The 21,922-nt window shown below is 42.1% G+C and overlaps 1 protein-coding gene across 3 annotated transcripts in view; it reads left to right on the top strand.

The window, feature by feature from the left end:
• AMBRA1 (autophagy and beclin 1 regulator 1) overlaps positions 1–21,922 on the top strand; it is a 178,437-nt gene that overhangs the window by 86,636 nt on the left and 69,879 nt on the right. For all 3 annotated transcript variants that reach the window (XM_047693076.1, XM_047693075.1, XM_047693074.1), the window contains 2 exons: positions 397–477; positions 897–997. In XM_047693076.1, coding sequence (XP_047549032.1) covers positions 397–477; positions 897–997 — 182 coding nt within the window. The remainder of the gene's footprint in view (positions 1–396; positions 478–896; positions 998–21,922) is intronic.

Genomic DNA, 21,922 nt, shown 5'->3' with positions numbered 1-21,922 from the left:
AGTTGAGGTACTCCAGAAATGTAGTGTTATTAATGTGTCATCCAAATTAGTAAGCAACCGGATGACTAATTTCTTTGAGATCTTCACCTAAGTGTAGGAATTTCGTTTGGGGGGCACTAGGGTGGCTCAGTGGATTAAGCCTCTGCCTTCGCCTCAGGTCATCATCTCAGGGTCGTGGGATCGAGCCCCACATCGGGCTCTCTGCTCAGCAGGGAGGTTGCTTCCCTCACCCCTCTCTGCCTGCCTCTCTGCCTACTTGAGATCTCTGTCTGCCAAATAAATGAATGAATGAATGAATAAATAAGAAATTTCCTTTGGGGGATGTTTGTCTCTCACGCTGATGGCTGGTTCTGCTTTAGTGATTCTCTTCTACATAAGTCTTTTTATTTTCTCCAGGGACAATGGTGACAGATCCAGGCACCGAGCTCCACGCAATGCCCGGATGTCCGCACCTTCACTTGGACGCTTCGTTCCAAGGTAAGAACTGGGTGGTCAGTCTTTATGAGGGAGCCTTTATGAGAGCCTGGGATTTTGTTTTTAAACCTACTTTTGGACTTCGGGTTCTGTATCTGGAATTATTTCCTAGTCAGCCTGTAATCCAGCCATGCCACCTAAAGACTTGACAGGAGATGATTGGCCACAATGAAAAGAGAAGAGTGGCCTGGAGAGTATCCTATTCAAGATTAGAAGCCCTGTGAAACTGCAGAAGAAAGACAGGAAGGAGATACAAGTCTGCAGAAGGACAGATTCCAGAAATTTTTAAAATGTGCGGGGCTTCTGTGGATTCTAAGTTTAGTGGATCCCTTAGCCTTGACTGTTGGGGGGTAATGGATAGTATATCTCCTTTGTTTTATGGAATGTTTCATAGGCTTCTCATACATGGTTCCTTCTTGTAGGCGTTTCTTGCTGCCTGAGTACTTGCCTTATGCGGGGATTTTTCATGAACGTGGACAGCCTGGCTTGGCAACTCACTCTTCTGTTAACAGGGTCCTGGCAGGTAAGGAAATGTTTCTTTGGAATTTGAAAAGTTGAAGGGGCAGGGAGCCAGAGAAAGCTTTCCCCTCCTTTACCTATGTTGTTGTGATGGCATCTTGGCATCTGGCTGAAAACTGTTTTGTACCCAGTTCCTTATTTCAAGGCAGGAAATGAGAATGGAGCAAACCTGGTTTATCTTGGCCATTCCCACTTCCTTCAAACATCTTTTTTAAAAAACCTTGTTTAAACTCTTTGTTTCTTAATCTGACAATTAGATTCTAGCTATGCTTTTAATTGAATGATAAAGGTGTCTTGTTCATGTTTTGGTTGGTGAGATACTCATGAACCGGATCCTGTGATTTAATTAGGAGTTTAATGCACACCTCTTCAACCCTTCACTCATCTGCCCGCAGATGGAGTTTCCAGAATCTTCCAGGGAAGAAGGAGGAGAGGGGACCCATAAGGCTGGTTCAGAAACTTCAGAAACAGAAAATGGGCTGGACAAGCCCAGCTGAGGCAGTTTTATGGTGGCTGACTAGCTTAGCAACGAATGTTTTTGACCTAAGCTACATGATGTGACCTAAGCTACCCCTCAGATGTAGTGTGTGCTGCTGCTTCTGGACAGTGTCTAGAGAAGAAAACAAAGCAGGATTCTGTTTTTTTCTGATAAAGGTTATTTCCCTTTCACACTCTTTCCTCCACTTCCCCCTCACCTCTACTCCCAACCTCTAAATTTATGTATGTGAAAGCATAATCAGTATAAAAATCAATCCACATTTAGGTGTGTCTTTAATTAGCATCTATTAGAAATTTCTTGAAGACATTATGTTTCAGAAAATCTGGGCTATGTGGTGGTAAAGGTAGGAAGGGATCTGGGTGAGACACTAACACTGTCAGCCTGGGAGAATGTGATTTCTAACCAAGCTACTGTGACAGCTAGAAGGCCACAGGATCTCTGGTCACTCTTAGGCAGGACTATCCTTAACCCCTTGTCAAGGCCTAGAAGTCCTAGAAACCTCAGTGGTTTCTCTGCTAGCCACCAGACTCTTTGTTGGCCCAGCCTTGTTTGGGGAGCAGACTACATCTGGTTCCCTAATGAGCTTGTCTGAGGACTTCTGGCCCTAGTGGGTGAACAGACGCCATGCCTTGGTGCCTCCCCGTGCTTGGTGTTTCTGTGTGGCTTGGCTGATGGTGTGTGGAAGCTCCTTACTGGCAGATAATCACTTACTGCCAGGCAATACTACAGAGCTCTTCTCCACCCTGTGTTCCAGACATCTGCCTCTATCACCCCACACAGCACCTCCTGTTCCTCTACTGCTAGAAAATCTCTGTTTCCTTGGCATTTAGCTTTGCTTAGGAACAGCTGTATGTTTATTTCTTCCTTAGATTTTAGAACTCTACCGCCATTTCCTGTTTCCTCCTTTATGCCCAGAGGTCTGACACCCAAAAGGCCCACTTTACCTTATGGATACTTTTGAATACAGGGGTTGTGTTCCAGCAGGTAGTTGTTAACAGATATGAAATCTACTGAGAAGAGTTCTCTAGCAAAGAATGCAAAGTATCTCAAGGGGAAGGAAATCTAGATTCTCAAGAACCTCACTCTTGAATTAGGTTAGCAGATGGTTTGCATTCACAATTAAACCAGTTTCTTCTGTTTTCTGAAGATACATGTTATAGAGAGCCTATTGGTCTTTTCTTAAAGGCCCTCATCATTTGTAGATTCAGGTTTCCTCTGCTATCCAAAAGTGGAGTGTTCTTACAGAACCTTTTGCAAGCCAAAATGGCATAGTGAAGAAGCAATTACCATTAATTCATACGGAAAAAATTTTTAGTGTACCCAAATCCAAAAAACAAGGTCTCTTAGGCTTTTCTCATACCTTATGACACATCTTGCTAATGGAGGCACAAAATAAATTGAGATAAAGCACAGATGTGCTCACAGATGCGGTTCAGAGCTCTGGCAGGTTGATGTTCGGCGTGCACGCTGCCTCGCTAACAGCTTGCTGCAAAGCAAATGTTGAATGCTAGTTTCACTTTTCGTCTTTTTTCATAAGAGTGAAATCCTCTTCAGATTTCCTTTACTTAGTGAAAGCAAGATACTAATGTAGGTCTTTTGTAAAACTGAAATGGTATAACACAAACTTTCAAGAAGTGAGCCCAGGGGTGGGGTGTAGGGGGGTGGGGGGCTGGGTACCTGTGTTTGGGTATGGAGGAAGCTAAAGCCCAGAAGACTAACTTGTCCAGAGTAATACAGCTGGAAGTTGAGGAGCCAGAACTGAACCAGGCAGTGGGACTCCAGAGCTTCCTAGTCTGCCTCCCTCTGTACAGTTATTTTAAAAAAGAGCATCAAAATAGCATGCTTCTTCCAGGACCTTAATCTAGAAGAAGGAAAGAGCTCCCAGGGAACTTGGCTGGTTTCCAGGATTTTTCTTAATTGCATTAATTCCTCTTTATCTATTTATTTTATTTTGTTTTATTTTTAAAGATTTTTATTTGTCAGAGAGAGCGTAAGCACACAAGCAGAGGGAATGGCAGGCAGAGAGAGAGGCAGGCTCCCCACTGAGCAGGGAGCCTGATGTAGGACTCGATCCCAGGACTCTGGGATCATGACCTGAGCCGAAAACAGATACTTAACCAGCTGAGCCACCCAGGCATCCCTAATTCTTCTGTTTTAAGTTGTTTCTAGACATAGCCTTTTATGACCCAGTGGAGCTTACTGAGGAAAATCATTATGTCATAGCCCTTTTTTTGAGCCTTCTAGTGGATGCAGATTTTTGCTTTGTATTAAACTTACTGTGATCATGTAATAGAGCTCCTGTGATAACGGCTTTTGGAGTGAAAGACAAATTGGCCTGTTAACAGTAAGCACTCCCAGTTTTCCTAGAAAGGCAGTTTCACTTGTATGATTGGAATGAGGTTGTGATAGTCTCAAAACAATTACATTCAACAGGTATTTTTTGTGTAGCTATGTGCCAGGCACTGTTCTGGGGTACAGATTCTTATCCTCCTATAGCTCAAAGTCTAGATGGTTGACCATACCTCAATCTGGCTGTTTGGCTCTTAGCTCCAACATCAATCAAACCTTTTTTTTTTTTTTTTTTTTTTTTTTAAGATTTTATTTATTTAAGAGAGAGAGAAAGCACAGGCAGAGAGAGCAACAAAGAGAGGGGGCAGAGGGGAGAAGCAGGCTCCCCACTGAGCAAGGAACCTGATGCTGGTCTTGATCCCAGGACCCTGGGATCATGACCTGAGCCAAAGGCAGGTGTTTAACCAGCTGAACCACCCAGGTACCCTAAAACCAAACTCTTTGAAAGGTGAATGCCTTTTTGCCTGGATGAAGCATACACACACCTGCAGTTTTTGGAGGTGTGACCTGGAGGTGTGACCAGGTGTGGCAAATGAGTCTCGTGTAGGCCAAAGCCATTCAGAGTCATCAACAAAAAATGGATTTGCAGATAATTAAGATCCATTCTGCCCACTTCCTCGCACATGATCCTGAGAGTGATAATAGAAAACAGAAGCTACTACAAAGAAGTGTTTTGATTGTTAATTTTCATCTCTTCCTCTTTATCTTGGTGCCTTCCCCACAATTCTGTAGGTTCCTGGTGGCCTCTAGTCACCCATCAACCCATGTCATGCCCCTTCTTTAGCAACACAAGTTCTGAACCTATACTAAAAGTAATATAAGTAAATTTAAAGCTACTGCAACTCTACCAGGTGTATTTCTGGGGACCACAGAGAAGTCGGGGGAGCTCCCCCTGCTGACTTTTTGGTAGACAGCTCTAGCTCTGTGCAGTGACAGCCACTGCTAGTAAAGAAGGACATAAAGTTAATGACTGCCTGTAGTGAGCCACGTGCTGTCCTAAGTGCTTTCCCATATATTACCTCCTATAATTGTTATGGCAGCCCTGTGAAGTAGATCATCCATTTCCATGCTGCAGGGGGAAAAACTGACATTCAGAGAAGTTAGGTCACTTGCCTGAAACAACACAGTAAGAGGCCGACCTAGAACTTTAAACCAGTTCTGTCTGCCTGACTCATAATCTTCTGTGCCATGTTTTGCCTGGGTTCAAGTAGGGGGTACCTGCTGAAAGGTTCATAAGCTTACAGTATTTTCTGCATGTTTGAGGCCTCATAAAAGTGAAATGAGAAGCCCTGGCATTGACATCTTCCTGGTAATTACTGGAAGAATAAAAAACTTCTGAGGGATAGAGACCTGGGTAATGTAGATTATTAGTTATATGTCCTGCCTAATCTTTTTGACTTTCATCCTAATGAGCATCTGTTCCCAGCAGATGTGGGCCTGATGTACTTAATTTAGTGTTTTGATTAAAATCAATGGGTCAGGATTTTCTTGCCCCTTGCCACAGGTCACTGGGGCCTGGTTGAGTGTCCTGGGCTAAAGATGGCTTTGTGCCCAGTCATCCTAATTTTTCTAATTGCCCAGTCATCCTAATTTTTCTCTTAAAAAAGTCTCTTTTCTCTTTGACTCACTAGACATTTAGGAGTGTGTTCTTCAATTTTCACATATTTGTGAATTTCCCAAATTTCCTTCTGTTGTTGATTTCTTATTTCAGTTATCTTTTTTTTTTTTTTTAAAGATTTTATTTATTTATTTGAGAGAGAGACAGTGAGAGAGAGCATGAGCGAGAAGGTCAGAGGGAGAAGCAGACTCCCCATGGGGCTGGGAGCCCGATGCGGGACTCGATCCCGGGACTCCGGGATCATGACCTGAGCCGAAGGCAGTCGTCCAACCAACTGAGCCACCCAGGCGTCCCTTATTTCAGTTATCTTAATTTCTTATTTCAGTTATCTTATCAGAAATCTTATCAGATTGCTTATTTCAGTTATCTTAATTTATTGAAACTCGTTTTTTCTTATATTAGTATAGCTACTCCAGCTCTTTTATGCCTGTTGATTGTGTGATATATAATTTTTCTATCCTTTTAACTTTTAGCCTATTTATTTTTTTCAATCTAAGTAGGTCTCTTATAGAAAGCATATACAGGGGCGCTTGGGTGGCTCAGAGGGTTAGGCCTCTGCCTTTGGCTCAGATCTTGATTCCAGGGTCCTGGAATTGGGCCCCACATGGGGCTCTCTGCTCAGCGGGGAGCCTGCTTCCCCCCACCCCCTCTGCCTGGCTCTCTGCTTACTTATGATCTCTGTCAAATAAGTAAGTAAAATCTTTAAAAAAAAAAAAAAATAGCATACACAATTGACCTTTGAACAATTGCAGGAGTTAAGGGCACTGACCCCCCATGTAGTTGAAAATCTGTGTGTAACTTTGATACCCCAAAAACGTAGCTACTAATAGCCTGCTGTTGACAAGAAGTCTTACCAATAATATGAAAAGTTGATAAGCACATTATTTTGTGTGTATTACATGTGTGTATTCTTATAAGCCAGAGAAAAGAAAATACTATTTAGAAAAATCATAAGGAAGAAAAAATACATTTATAAGTTGTGGGTCAGACAGAGCTACCTCTGTTGTAAGACTTTTCTTTTCCTTTTTAACTTTATTTTTGGTTGTCTTTTGCCTTTTAGATATTCCACATTTCCCTGGTACCTTAGAGAATTACTTTTAGGAGGCCTGTCTGGTCTGATTCGGCCATGTGGGTGGGCATCTGGGCCCTGGGCTTGCTGACTTTTAGGAATTAGCCTGATTTCTCAACCCAGTATCATAGCTCTCTAATACAACAAATTGCCTAATATACTAGATCTTTGCTTGAATTGGCAAATCTGGGAAAGATGAACAGTATGTGTGATATGGTTGAGGGCCATCATAATATACTTAAATGGTATGAACATAAATGAATAATAGTTCTGGTGTTGGACCATTTATCTCCATGGCTGGACCCTTTATCTCCTTGTCCTGTACCTCTCTGGTACCTAGTAGCCAAGCAAATAAAGTGAGTGACACATTCCAATTCAACATCAATTAAGATGGCTGTTTATAAACCCCAGATAAATGGATAATTAGTAGTGGCGGTACTAGCTAGTGCTCCTTTAATAATTAACCCAATTACCTTTCATTCTGCTCCAGTGATGAAAGTGAAGGTGATAAGGGGCTGGCTTGGTTGCCTGGGAAACAGAGAAGTAAGTGCACCCAGCCTTCCGAGACAGACACCTTACAGCACCCAGGACTTTTACTTACTTGGGGTCCATCATTCACGGGAGCATTGGTGTCCTCTCTTACTTTTACTGCATCTCCTTACACTGCTAGTGAGAAGTGTGCTTATTGAGAACCAGGGTCTTAGTTTCTAAGCTGAATTGCCTGTGCCGTTAAGCTTTTCTAGGGGAAAATACTGGGCTTTGTCAATGAACTTTTCTATCCCTTTTATATTATGTGACTTAGATTTTCTGTGCCTCTGTCTCTCCCCCAGGAAATTTCCTCTTGATCTTTCCCCACTCACTGATGCTTCCCCACCTGTGCCCTTTCTCTACTGTCATTTTGAAGTGTATGTAGCGATTTTCTAAATGCTTAGCATTTTCCAGGGTACTTTGGGTCTTACAAAAGAATTAAATGGTTCTGCCCTTAGGGAGTTGACAGTCAAGCCAGGGAGTGGCCTGATTTTCTATTTTGTTTTGGCCCTGCTACTAAAAATTTAATAATTCCCCTGGGACTTTAACTACCAATTCTGATAGATTAGCTAAGGAGGATGCAGCTCAAATACAATGTGGCCTAAGGATTTATATCTTTTGGTACAGTTTGAAGACACTTTGACTGTGTCCCCACTTTTCTTTTGAATAGGTCTGTGAGGATGAGTAAGTGGGAGTTTGGGGAGGATAGCTGTCATTTATAGTATATAGTTTGCTTGGGAGGCATTATAGCCACAATGTTTGAGTTTGGGCTCTAGAGCCACGCTGTCTAGGTTCAGATATTTATTCTGCTACTTCCTAGCAGTATGGTCTTTGTTAATTTATTTTACCTTTTGGGGACCTCAATTTCTTCATATGTAAAATGGGCATAAGAATAGTTCCTGGTTTATAGGATTGTTTCAAGGATTGAATGAGTTAAACGAGTGAAATTAAATGAACGAAACACTTAGAATAGTATTTTTTGGTATATAAGTATTCAGTAGATGTTAGGTATTATCATTATTATGATTTTTGTTATAAATTTTGGAGACCAGTCTGAGTTAGAGCTATGCCAGTCTCCTCATTGATTATAACCTTGCTGGTCTCTCTGTTTTTCTGTATTCTCCCCAAGTGGGGCTCTTCTGGTCCCAAGCAGGATTTTTTCACTTTTTGCTGTGGTTAGTGAGTTGAAAATACTGTAGACCTTTTGTTCTATGGCACCAACAAATGGTAACCTGAGAGTTAACAGTCTAGTATGTCCTCTGTTGCTTGTAGTCATGTCTCTCAAGCAGGGAAGAATAGAGGAGTCACAAAGTTCACATGTGCCAGACTATTTTCTGTCCCCCATCAGGACTTGTGTTGGTAAAATGAGTTGCTACTCAGCACATCGAGTGTTTGCTTTTGTTTACCAAAGTGTGGCTCCTGGACCAGTACCATCATTACTTAGGGAAGTGTTATAAATGCAAATCCTTAAGTCCTACCCCAGACCCACAGAATCAGAAACTCTGGTTGTAGGCCCCCAGAATTTGTGTTTTAAAGAGTCTTGTAGGTGATCATGATGTACTTTAAAATTTGAGAACTCAGTGAGCTAGGGACAGATGGAGAGACAGAAGCATGAGAAGAGATGAGGTGGTAATACCCAGGAACCCAAGATACATTAGTGCTGGTGAGACCCTGTTGGTTAACTCTTCTTCATCTGGAGCTGTTAATAATGGGGAAGTATGAATGAATTCTTAATTACATACAGAGTACTCTGTATGTAATTTTTGATTCAGTGAGCATTTATTGAACTTCTGTTGTTTATATGGTACAATGTTAGGTATCCAGATGAACAAGACATGATCTCTGCCCTCTAAAGCTTACCACCTACTAAATTGGTATTATGCTAAATGCTAGATAGAAGTATAAACAGAAAGCTAGCTGTGGGAACTCAGTACCTTACAGTATTTCTGCAGCAGAAAGTGAGAGGAATTGACCTATAACCTCTCTCCTAACTTTTTTTTTTTTGAAATATTTTATTTATTTATTTGAGATAGAGAGAACACGAGCCGTGGGACAGAGGGAGAGGGAGAACCAGGCTCCCCACAGAGCAGGGAGCCCTATGTGGAACTTGATCCCAGGACCCTGGGATCATGACCCAAGCTGAAGGCAGACGCTTAACCGACTGAGACACCTAGGCACCCCTCTCTCCTAGCTTCTTCTTTTTGTTTTTTGTTTAAAGATTTTATTTATTTATTTGACAGAGAGAGAGAGAGAGAGCTCACAAGTAGGCGGAGAGGCAGGCAGAGAGAGAGGAGGAAGCAGGCTCCCTGCCGAGCAGAGAGCCCGATGCGGGGCTCGATCCCAGGACCCTGGGATCACAACCTGAGTCAAAGGCAGAGGCTTTAACCCACGGAGCCACCCAGGTGCCCCTCTCTCCTGGCTTCTTCACCAACTTTCCACCTGTTAATCTTCCTTCTCCCAAAAAGAGAAGTGTTAATGTCAGCATATCTGGATTGAGACCCCGCTGTTTACTTGTACTTCAAGCTGTCTGTATTCTGGGGCTTCCCTAGATGTAGAGTGATCTCAAAGTTTATTAAGTCCTGTGGTTGTGTACTCCTTAGAAATACTAGGCATTTTGAAGGTGCCAACTAAAGATGGCCTCAAATTTAAGTACTCGTTGTAATGCCAGAACCTTTGCTTCTCTCTTCTTAGATTATGTTGTTTTGTGCTTTGACATGTTTTGCAACCCCTCAAACAAATGGTACAATATAGAAATCTACAAAGGAGATGTAAGGAAAGAAAAAGCTAAAATGTGAGGTCCGAGCCCTTATTTTCTAGTGGAAGCAGTAGCCAGACAATCTCCACTTTATTTAAGATTAGAGATCTTCTACAGCCCCTGCAAAGATTTAGAACAATCCTTTTGCTGTCCCATCTACTCCATCAGTTTTACCCACATGATCATATAAATGCTGGTAGCTAATAAACCATGCTAACCTTCCACCTCCTTCTTTTTAAAACTCTAAGCTCACATAAGCTTTTCTTTCTCTTTCTCTTTATGAGCTCAAGCAGCCTCATTTATTCCAAACTGGCTGGAAATGCCATGGAAGCTGGCAGACAGCACCTCTCACCCTCTTTACCAAAGTAGAGCCAACCTGTGGGTGTTAATTTCCTTTCTTTAACAACTGCTGATCCACAAGGCCAACTCTTCCCCAGGGTCCTTGTGCCACTCAACTGGAAGCTGAGAGCAAGCATGGATATCTCCGTATAAGCCATATGGAAAGAGGCACCTGCAGGTAGGTGACTAGGGACCTTCTGGAGTGTTGAGACTCCCTGGAGGTGGTTCTTTTGACCAGGAGTTAATTTTCACCCCAGAGCCAGATAGTTATCCTGTAACCACAGTTTTTCATTATTACAGGGCTACTGAGCTCAGTCCCTTTGTTTGTCCTAAGCCCAGTTCACTGCAGCTATATGCACCAGACAGAAGGGGCCCAGCTTCACTCCTGTTGTTTTGAGCAGTGCAGCTGTATTCTTTGGGAATGTCTGCCTGGCAATAAACTCATGATTTTTACTCTTGAGGCTTATGGCTGGCAAAGCACATGCCAGAAGTATTTCCTCCTAAGCAGAGAATTTAACTAGTCTAGGCTACAAAGGAGCAGAGAGAAAGGTGAATAGGAGGTAAAAGGTCAAACTTCCTAGTGGGAACAAGGGAATTGTTCAGGAAGGTGAGGTGTACTTTAAGCATATGAGGAGGATATATCACTTACTTTCATAAATAAATCTGGCTAGAAAGGTGAATTTTCTCCAGAATATGACTTGCCAGTATGAATTGCCAGTGACTGCTTTTGGTAAAACTTAGTAGTTTTTTCAATAGCAGGATTCCCACAGTCTTTTTATTATAGTTTCCCTTGGGCTGGTAACATAAAGGGAAGGACTGACATGGAAATATGCACAGTCTTTCCTGTCTGTTGAAGTTGTACCTGGGCAAATATGTCAGAGGCTGTGCTGGTGCTATAGCAGATCTTAAAATTATCCAACATTACCCTGCATGTTGAACTGGCAAAAGGGCTGTGAAAAGAAAGAATGTAGTAGTCAAGCTTAGATGTGACCATGAGCTAATACTAGAACACATTTGCAAAATGTAATGGCTGTGGAATATGGTGCTTTGAATGTGCTTTTAAAACAAAACAACCTGGGGCGCCTGGGTGGCTCAGTGGGTTAATCCTCTACCTTTGGCTCGGGACATGGTCTCAGGGTCCTGGGATTGAGCCCCATGTCAGGCTCTTTGCTCAGCGGAGAACCTGCTTCCCACCCCCCCTGCCTACCTCTCTGCCTATTTGTGATCTCTCTCTCTTAATAAAATCTTTAATAAATAAACAAATAAATAAAATAAAAAAAATAAAAACAAAACAAACCAAAAGACCTAAGGGCAGTTACTTTATGCCAAGTACTATTCTTAGCACTTCTCACATATGCACTTAATCTTCTACACATTCTAGTAATGTCCTGTTTCTACTCATTTTTGGAGATGAGGACACTGAGGCATAGAAGGATTAAGTAATTTGCCCAAGGCCACAGCCAGTACTTGATGGAGTGGTAATTGGGGATGCAAGCAGTCTGGCTCTAGATCGGGATTTTTCAGACAGAACCATCATGGGATATGGGTGACTCCTTGTTGGTAGAAAAACAGACTGAAATTTAAACCCTGGCCTTACTTTAAAGAGAACAAAAATAATTTGTTTGGTTCCCAAACTGCTGCTGGGGAGGGGGCTCTGAATTCTGCTATATTCTTGTAGCAGCTCCTTTACCCTAGAAAGGGGGCCCTGTAGAATTACATTCCCAAACAATGAATCCTGAAGAGGTAATTACACTGTTGCCATCCCATTGGGAAGAAGGCTGGGGCGGTGATTACATTCCAAAACAAAGCTGTTTGGGTATAATTGCACTGTGCTGCTCTTATCAGTCTGGGGAAGGCAGGCCTCTGGTCTCCATCCTCATTTGTTTTTGAGATGAAATCCGAATAGCATTCAATTAATAGGCAAGACCCAGGCACAGGGAAGCCAGCCAAAAGAGCCAAGAGGACATTAACTTCCTATTGCATTTTCCTTCTACTTAAATTCTGCAGACCTTTAAGTATCAGCAGATTTGAGGGAGAGCCCATTTGAGAAAATGTATTTGCTGCTAATGAAGGGTTAGAGACCCCTACTTAGAGGCTGTGCCCCAAAGTCCTCATTGGTCTTTATGCAAAGAAGAGATGGTTGGGTAGCAGTGAAATTTCCCTCTTCCATCAGCAGCTTTTGCTGTATCAAAAGATGGCCAGCCCCTCTTTCAAATATTTCTCTAAGACTTCTAGCATATATGTTTTTTCATGTATGGCTTCTAGTCATGGATCTAAAAGCTCCTCTATGGTTCTGTTGAGATAATAAGGCTGACTTTTGTTAAATTTCAGCAATAATCTCTAGATCTGGCCTGGAAGAAGAAACCACTAATTTAATTGTTTTATATTATGATTCAGAGAGCACAAAATGGCCCGTGGCCTCTTAGGCATGCTTGTTGAACTAGAGCAGAGAAGGAGGGGTTAGGATGGATGTTACCAGGCTGTGGGTTGCACAGATCCTTCAGAAGTGGTATAGCCTTGGGGTGTCTGGCTGGCTCAGTTGGTAGAGCCTGGGACTCTTGATCTCAGGGTTTTGAGTTCGCGCCCCACAATGGCTGTAGAGATAACTTAAAAATAAAATCTTAAAAAAATTTTTTTTAAACTGGTGTAGGCTTGGCCATTGCATCAGTTAGCTCTTTCTGTCTCATAAACCACGCCAAAATTTATTGGCTTAAACCAGCATGTATTTGTCTTGAAATTCTGTGGGTTCAGTGTGCAGTGCATGTGGCCTGGGTCGACTTGGCTGCTGTTTGCAGTCAGCTGATGGCTTGGCTGGTTATGTATGGTCTTGATGTGCAGGCAGAATAAGGGCTTGCCAAAGACCTCCACATCCTCATTCCTAGAACCTGTGAATATGTTACTACTTTCTGCGTCAGCAGAAACTATGCAGATCTGATTGAACTTACAGATTTTAAGTTGCAGGGAGGAATTATCTATATGGACCCCCATTCTAATCAGATGAGCCCTTAAAAGGGGAAGAGAAAGGATAGTCAAAAGACATGCAATGGTAGAAGATGAGAATGGCCCTCAGCTAACAATCATCAAGGAAATGAGCACCTCAATCCTATAATTGCAGGGAACTAAATTCTGCCAGCAACCCAAATGAGCAGGGAAATAGATCATCCCCTAGAGCCTCCAGAAAGGAATACAGCCCTGGCAACACCTTGATTTTAGGCCCATGAGGACCCAGATTGGATTTCTGACCTGCAGAAACAAAAGCTAGTAAATTTATATTAAGCCATTACGTTTGTGGTCATTTCTAATGGTAGCCATAGAAAACTAATGTACAGATGGCTTCCTGGACATATCTGGTGGTTTTAGCCTCAGCTGGGATGATTTATCTCCTTCCTGTTCACCAGTAAGTTAACTCATGCTTCTTCATGTGGAGTCTCAGGATTCCAAAGAGAAATAAGAGAGGTCAGGCACATTTCAAGGCTCTGGTTATGTCACTTTCGTTGTTCCGTCAGCTATAGCTAGCCACGTGGCCAAGCCTAGAGTCAGAGAGGGCAATCTCGAAAGACGTGAATAACTCATTAATGGTGATTACTGTAACATTGTACCACAACTAAGTAGATTTTTGAGATCTGTGGTAGCCTGGCAGCTCATTCTAAACAAATTGCCTTTTTTTTTTTTTTTCTAAGTGTCTTTACATATACTTGAAAGTTTCAGCATACCAAGGTGTATAGATGTATAGATTTGGAACTTCAGAGAAACATCTTGGCTTAGATCATTACTTGGATTATTCAGAGAGACATGAATTGAGGAATTACATCCAAATAGGAAACTGGATCCTTGTTTTCTAGACGTAATGTTTCAAAGAACCTACCTTTTCTCTTTCTCTGGGTGTTTTCTGGGATGTAGTCCTCTATTTCTGTGTGCTGGAGGGTGAAAAGATGTGCAGAAGAGATCTGTGGGTGGTTGGGCCCCTCAGGACCACGTGTCTTTCTGTGTAGGAGTAAAACCGGCAGAATTAACAGTACGAGCATTTACTAAATCAGCTGTCAGTGAACCCGTACCTGTGGCATCGTTTATAATCCGCAGCTCCTTCAACAGAAGCAGTTTGGAAGAAAAGTTCCTGAACACTAAGGCAAGGGATCTTTGTGTGCCCAGTCACTGTGGCATGTTGTGCTTTTTTATACCAGCAGTTGGGAGAAGCTAGAATTGAGTTCTTCTCAGGCACAGGACTTAACTTTTGTTTGACTTTATTGATGAGACTTTATTGATAGCCAAAACAAAACACTATGTTACAGGCTGCGAATGTGAATGCATGGATTGGGCCTCAGGCACACAGAGGCAAGTTTCATATTCACCAGTGATTCTTTTAGGACTTCCTTGATGTTCTTTCAGAGCCATCTCAATGACTGGTAGGACGTAGACTCTGCTGCAGGTGAGCCCTCAATTTTGTATTGGGCAATTTTGTTCAAAATGGGACAGCCTATGTACAGGAAAGGTGTATACTTACCATTGGGCTGCTGGCTTCGATGAAGCTCAGCAGGGCACCCAGTATACTTATTAAAGATCTCTTTGTCCTGCCTCAAAGCTTAGTCAATTCAAGAAACGACCATGAGGCAGAAAGGGAGGTGCTGCCACAACTTGAAATGTACATGTGGGACCATGTTTGCTACGAGAAAGTGAAGAGAAGTGACTAGCTCAGCTGAGCCTGGGTTGGGTAAAATGCAGATTCCATTCCCAAGAGGAGGGGGAGCAGTCGTGTACCTTGGGAAGGAAGAAAGGCGCTAAGAATGGAAATGTACAGACTGTTTAAAGAGCTTATCTCTTACTGTCTGATAAGAGGCTCGAATCTGTAGTGATGAGATACAGCCAACATTCTTCTTTTCTTCTGCTTTTGCTCTTTGGGTCCCCTTCTCCTCCTATCTTTACATTTATCTCTCATGGGTCACAGAATTTGAACTTGTATTCCTTTAAGGTAAAATGAATACAGCTAACATAAGACATAATTGAGAGCTTATAAAAGCCACAGACTGTTTCTTGGTCTAAATATTTTCATTGATTCTGCTGAACTGAGGTGACTGGGGAAAAGTGGTAAAATGTTCTGTTGCTTATTAGGTAGACTAATTAAAACTGAAAATATCAATACAAAGCTGAAATAAGTTTTTTTCAAAGACCCAATTCCACCCTCATATTCTAGGTGAAAAGACTGTAGGAATAGCTTAGGAACACCTGCTCTGAAGAAGTTTCCAGCTATTCTCATCTTCGTCTTACCTTGGAAGAATTTTAAGGTCTTGCAGCTAGAAGCAGCCAGCAGCACGGATTAGCTTGGGAATCTTTGGATACCTCTCTACTGCTGTTATCCAACCCAAGCTGCTGCTAAAAATTCGCTGGCTAAATGAGAACAGTGAGCTTGCTCTGCTGGCAGCTTCCAGACCTGTCCCCACCTGGCTGCACCCATTAAACTATTGTCCCTGAGACTCATTTATAGACCTTCTCATGCTGCCCCTTGGTCCAAGTAACAGGAACTGGAATTCGGAGATTGCAGTGTTGAAAGAAGGGCCGACTGGCTGTTCATTCCTCGCAAACTTGATGTATACTTTTTGTCTCTTTCTACTCTTATTTCCAGGTACTCTGTGTTTTAAGTTTGGTTACAGAGACTTACTAGTCTTTGTTTTCAGGCACTGGGTAGAGTTGTCTACCTTTTCCTTTATTTTATTAGTGTCTCTCCTAAGTGGGAGAGGGGCTTTTTTTCCAAAAGGCTAATGCAGCTTCTAGTGAGAGAGACTGTGTGACAGTCAAAGAAAAGCTGACACCCAAAGAAAAGCCGTTAGAGTTTAGAAATTCTGAAAAAAATAATCTTAGTTTTGGTATTTGGGGATATTCTTTATTCAAAGATCCCTGCCTTTGGAGCCCCTGGCTAGCTTAGTCAGTAGAGCATGTGACTCTTGATCTTGGGGTTGTGAGTTCAAGCTCCACACTGGGCACAGGGCTTTACTTTAAAAAAAAAAAAAAAAAAAAAAAAAAAAGTGCCTCCTTTCTTTGCCCTTCTTAGTTTGAATGCCACAATACTTTTCCACCTTCTTCCAGATCTGAGACCTTAGAATAAAGGTGAAAAGTATATGATAAGAAATTATGGAATTCTTTATTTTTTTAAAGAAAGAATTTTTTTCCACCAGATTTTATTTATTTGAGAGAGTGCACTAGCAGGGGAGTGGTAGAGGGAGAGGGAACAGCAGACTCCCCGCCAAGCAGGGAGCCCCATGTGGGACTTGATCCCAGGACCCCATGATCATGACCTGAGCTGAAGGCAGACGCTTAACCAGCTGAGCCACCCAGCAGCCCCAGAAGTTATGGGTCTTAATATCAAGAAGTAAGCAATGTTGGTCAGAATTTGACTATTTTGCATTTTACAATTTTACATGACTCATAATTTTTGTGTGGGGAGTATAACTGAAACAAACTATCAAACTGGGAATGGCCTAAGGGCCTGGTCTCTGAAGGAAAAATGTGAGCATTTTGAATCCTTAGGCCTTTTAATTGTGGCACATTGAATTATGCTCAGAGCTCCTCTTATATCTTCCCTTTGTCTTCCCTTCTGTGGGCAGTTTGTGATGGGAGGGGCTTTTTCTTTTTCCTTTTTAAATATTTATTTGAGAGAGAGAAAAAGAGAGAGCACGAGCAGTGGGAAGGGGCAGAGACAGAGGGAGAATCAGACTTCCCACTGAGCAGGGAGCCCACCGAGGGGCATGATCCCAGGATCATGAGATCCTGACCTGCGCTGGAAGGCAGATGCTTAGCCTACTGAGCTGGGAGGAGCTTTTCTTGTGTGATTAAGAAACTCAATCAAAGACTATTGTAAACGAATACAGGTGAGATTAAGGTTTAGCCTACCTCCCAGAGACAAGCATGCCTCTTTTCTCCTTTTTCAGCCTAGGACCTAGGCATTAAACAGTTGAGTCTTTCACTTAGTCTCCTTTGGCTTTGGTGTTCTTAAATGTTGAACGTTAGCAAGTCTCAACGAGTCACCTGTATGTACTGCTTGCTTTAGAGAAACCAAAGGTTTGAATTCTCTTAATCCTGCTTAATCCTTTGTATTCCAGATTATACCTAGCAGTGAGCCTTGGAGGCTGCCTGCCACCTAGGTTGACTAGGATTTAAAGTTAATTGGGTTCCTATTCCACTCTCAGAAGGATCTAATGTACTTTATTATTTATATGTTTTATTTATGCTCTTGATAAGACTTTTTTCCCATTTAACAATGTATTCAATCCACCTCAACTCATTTTCTCCTCTCCTCTGCGCACTCAGGTTGATCTATGAGAACATAGTGTGGTCCCCTCCTCATGTTATAGATCTGTGTAACCTCCCAAGTTGAGCTTTAAAATTTCCATTTCTTAACTCTGTACTGTATTGCTTCTCTTCTGAGCTTTCTTGACTTTTGCTTTTTTCTTTTCATCTTTCTGCTGTAAAGACCATATCCAGGGTCTCCTTAGAAAAAGGTAGATAGGGATTAGATATCCTTCGTGAACCAGGACTGTGTTTCTTCTTGAGCCTAGTCTTCTCTGCCAGCCATGGAGAAAAATCTCGAATGAGTACTAGTCCTTTGTAGGCCCTCCCACCCCGCCCAACAGACAGTATAGCTACACTAGAACAAAGAGTAGAATTTGAGGTAGAAATTAGGTTTCTTTTTGAATTTGAGAAGTATATGAATGGGTCTATTGTGTTCATATTGACCTTATGTCTCAGAACAATTATTTTTTCATTTATTTTCTTATTCATTGAAAACTATTTTACCTCAGTGGTTCTAATATTTACTAACTTCATTATGAAATTAATCAATAGGAAAAAATACCAAAACTGACTGATTTTACTACTCCATCCATTGCTATTTGAATGGATAATATAGTCTTGTTCTCACGTTTGTGTGTAGTAAATTCAGTGGAATATCGTTTTTTGTTTTTTTTTTTTAAAGATTTTATTTGTTTATTTGACAGAGAGAGATCACAAGTAGACAGGCAGGCAGAGAGAGAGAGAGGGAAGCAGGCTCCCTGCTGAGCAGAGAGCCCGATGCGGGACTCGATCCCAGGACCCTGAGATCATGACCTGAGCTGAAGGCAGCGGCTTAACCCACTGAGCCACCCAGGCGCCCCGGAATATCGTTTTTGAAAGCCTCTCTGTGCTAGGTCCTACGTTAAGTGCTGGGAAATTTTTAACAGGAAAAAAATTAAGTTAACTTCATTAAGAATCCTTCCAGGTTCAATTATTTTCCTAACTTTTCAGTACTTTGTTACTCTGTATCCAGAAGTACTAGATTTTAGGTGATTCATTTTATCACTGTCAAAATTTTCCCACAAGTAATTAGAAAATAATTAGCTTTGTTCTATGACAAAGCGTTAACCCGAAAGATGTCAATAGAATATTTATCCTATCAAATGTGTTAGAGAAATGCAAGGTATCACTTCTCTAGTTTTCTTTGTGTCTCTTCACCACACCTGAAGTTCCTGCTACTCAAACCAGACTTCATTCGTCTCCTTTTCCTCAACAAGCTTTTTTGGAGAAGTATAGTGTCTTTCCAGCTTTGGCTCCCTTAGATCAAGTCAGTCTTCTCTTCCTGACTATCACAAAGGCTGTCATTCTGTTAGGATAGAGGAGGATGTAGCCCTTCATGAGGGCCTTTGGCCACTGTTTGTCAGTTGTTTACTTCCCAGTAATGTCGCACTAAAGTTTTAATTAACCACTAAATTTAAGTTGACTTCTTATTGAGGCAGCTTTCCTTTCCCGCAGGCGGGCAGACTTTGGCTGCGCGGCCTAACACACTGGCATGCCACCAAGTTTAGATCAGTGTATAAAAATCACATTTGCTAATTTTTTTTTTTTTTTTAATTGTTGGTTTAGGGACTAAGGAAGTCACATGTGTTCTAGAGTAGGATACAGGTTGGTAGGAGTAAGAGGTAAGAGGCTGGTGCCAAAAGAAGAGCTTGTGTTTCCCAGAACCTGTGCGAAGTTAGCCTGGTGAGCAGGTGTGTGAATAGTCTAGGCTTGGGACAATAGTCTGCTCATTGACATGGTACCAAAGTCCACGAGATAGGCACCATGAGATATTGTCTTATTACAATAGTGACTGTTTTTATTATTGTTGACTTGAGTGTTGTTTTGAGTCTTTTAACCCCTTCAAATAAACTGCCCTAAAATAAAGTACCCAGATGTATGTTGTGAACACAAAAAGACTTGGAAACTACTGATCTTGTGTGTGGGAAGCTGAATTAGAAGTTGACAGCCTGGAGGCGCCTAAGTGTCTCAGTGGGTTAAAGCCTCTGCCTTCGGCTCAGGTCATGATCCCAGGGTCCTGGGATCGAGCCCCGCATCAGGCTCTCTGCTCAGCAGAGCCTGCTTCTTCCTTTCTCTCTGCCTGCCTCTCTGCCTACTTGTCATCTCTGTCTGTCAAATAAAAAAATTAAAAAAAAAAAAAAAGAAGAAGAAGTTGACAGCCTGGGGTGCCTGGGTGGCTCAGTGGGTTAAGCTTCTGCCTTCGGCTCAGGTCATGGTCTCAGCGTCCTGGGATCGAGCCCCGCATCGGGCTTTCTGCTCAGCGGAGAGCCTGCTTCCTCCTTTCTCTCTGCCTGATCTCTCTCTCTGTCAAATAAATAAATAAAATCTTAAAAAAAAAAAAAAAAAAAAGAAGAAGTTGACAGCCTGGGGCTGCCTGGGTGGCTCAGTTGTTACGCATCTGCCTTTGCCTCAGGTCATGAACCCAGGTTCAGGGTCCTAGGATTGAGCCCTGCATCACGCTCCCTGCTCAGCAGGAAACTTGCTTCTCCCTTTCCCACCCCCGCTGCTGTGTTCCCTCTCTCAGTATCATCTCTCTCTCTCTCTCTGTGAAATAAATAAACAAATAAAAAAAGGAAGCTGACAGCCTGGCTGTTGTCATTGTCATTGTCCTTCACTATATAATTTCAATGAGTCATTTAGTCTTTTTGTCCACTTGACAGGAAAGGATGTGGTGCTTACCTCCATGTTCCTTCTAGGGATTAAGTAGGAGAAAGTGGCAAAGTACTCTAACTTCCTTTGGAAAAGATACTATCTGAAGTCAAAAGGAATGAAAGTAGATCTATGCCTTAGCACTTGGGTTATTTGCAGTACCTAAACTACTTAAGACACACTGGGACTGCCAACTTTGGATGTTCTGGTTACAGGAACACCTCAATGCTAAGGGACAGGCTCAGGTGGCTGAGAAGGATCCATCTCAGCTTAATAAAAGGAGTCACTAGAGAACATCTGACTTGTTCTAGGAATAGGCACCCTTGGGACATAAAATAAAAACTTCCAGAACACAATAGAGGTGGTCACAGATGCAGTAAGGAGGGAGGTAGGGCCTGTCCAGGGTTTGTGCATCATCTTCTCAGGCTGAATGTAGTCTGTGACATGTCCTGACTATGCCTGGCTAATTATTATTTTGACCTCTTTTCCAAGAGTTTAGCATCAATCAAAGATCTTCGGCCATTTGCCACTCCTTGGTAAAAGTTAATGTGGTTGTGAAGTGAAACCTCAAATATTGAAATAAAAAGTTACTTCTTAACCCCTTTGAGAGATTAAAAATGCCAACATAATCATAAGGAAATAGCTGATAAAGTAAACTTTTGTAACTGAATTTATTACTAGCTTGGGGAGAGGCCGTCTAGCTTTGTAATAAAGGCAGCTGAATTCAAATTTCCTCTCACTTCTAACTAACTGGGTGACCATGGGAAAGTGGTTTAACTTATCTGAGCTTCATTTTCCTCATCTGTAGAATCAGGGTTCAGTAATGCCTTTCAGTGACTACCCTGTTTATTTAAATTGCCAACCCCCTACCCCTTCCCTTTTCCATTTCTCTTCCCTGTTGTGTAATTCTCCATGGTACTTGACATAATTTCACATGCTATGTGTGAACTCATTTCCGTTATGTTTCTCTTCGTCCTCTTCCTCCTCCCAGAATGTAATTGCCATGAAGGCGGGAATTTTTGTCTGTTTTGTTTATTGTCTGGCAGGAAGTAGGCACTCAATAAGTCTTTGTCTAATGAATAACCAAACTTCCTTTAAGGTAACTGTGAAGGTTTAATGAGACTCTTATATTGAATGAGAAGTTGTTGTGACCCTCAGCACTTAATAAGCATTCAGAAAATGGTAGCAATTATGAAGTTTTCATCAGAAGATAGTATAGGCCTTACTTATATAACTGATTAGTATAAAAGTATTTTGCTACATATTTTTGAAAAACGAATATAAAGGATGCCTGGGTGGCTCAGTCGGTTAAGAGGCTGCCTTTGGCTCAGGTCATGATCCCGGGGTTCTAGGATCAAGCCCTGAGTTGAGCCCCCTGCTCACTGGGGAGTCTGCTTCTCCCTCTCCTCCCCACTAACTCTGCTCACTACCTCTCTTTCTCAGATAAATAAAATCTTCAAAAATATATATATATATGTCTGAGTTATTTTCATTAAAGTGACAACTCGGAAAACTGAAGACGACAAAAGCAAACGGGAAAGTGGGGTGGAGCTAGTGGGCAGGAGGAAAGGAAAGCTTTTCTTTTCTTTTCTTTTTTTTTTTAAGATTTTTATTTATTTCTTTGACAGACAGAGATCACAAGTAGGCAGAGAGGCAGGCAGAGAGAGAGAGAGAGGGAAGCAGGCTCCCTGCTGAGCAGAGAGCCCGATGCGGGACTTGATCCCAGGACCCTGAGATCATGACCTGAGCCGAAGGCAGCGGCTTAACCCACTGAGCCACCCAGGCGCCCCAGGAAAGCTTTTC

Source organism: Lutra lutra, chromosome 10 (assembly GCF_902655055.1).
Source record: "Lutra lutra chromosome 10, mLutLut1.2, whole genome shotgun sequence".
Taxonomy (NCBI): Eukaryota; Metazoa; Chordata; class Mammalia; order Carnivora; family Mustelidae; genus Lutra; species Lutra lutra.
This window is presented reverse-complemented; position numbering and strand designations above follow the sequence as displayed.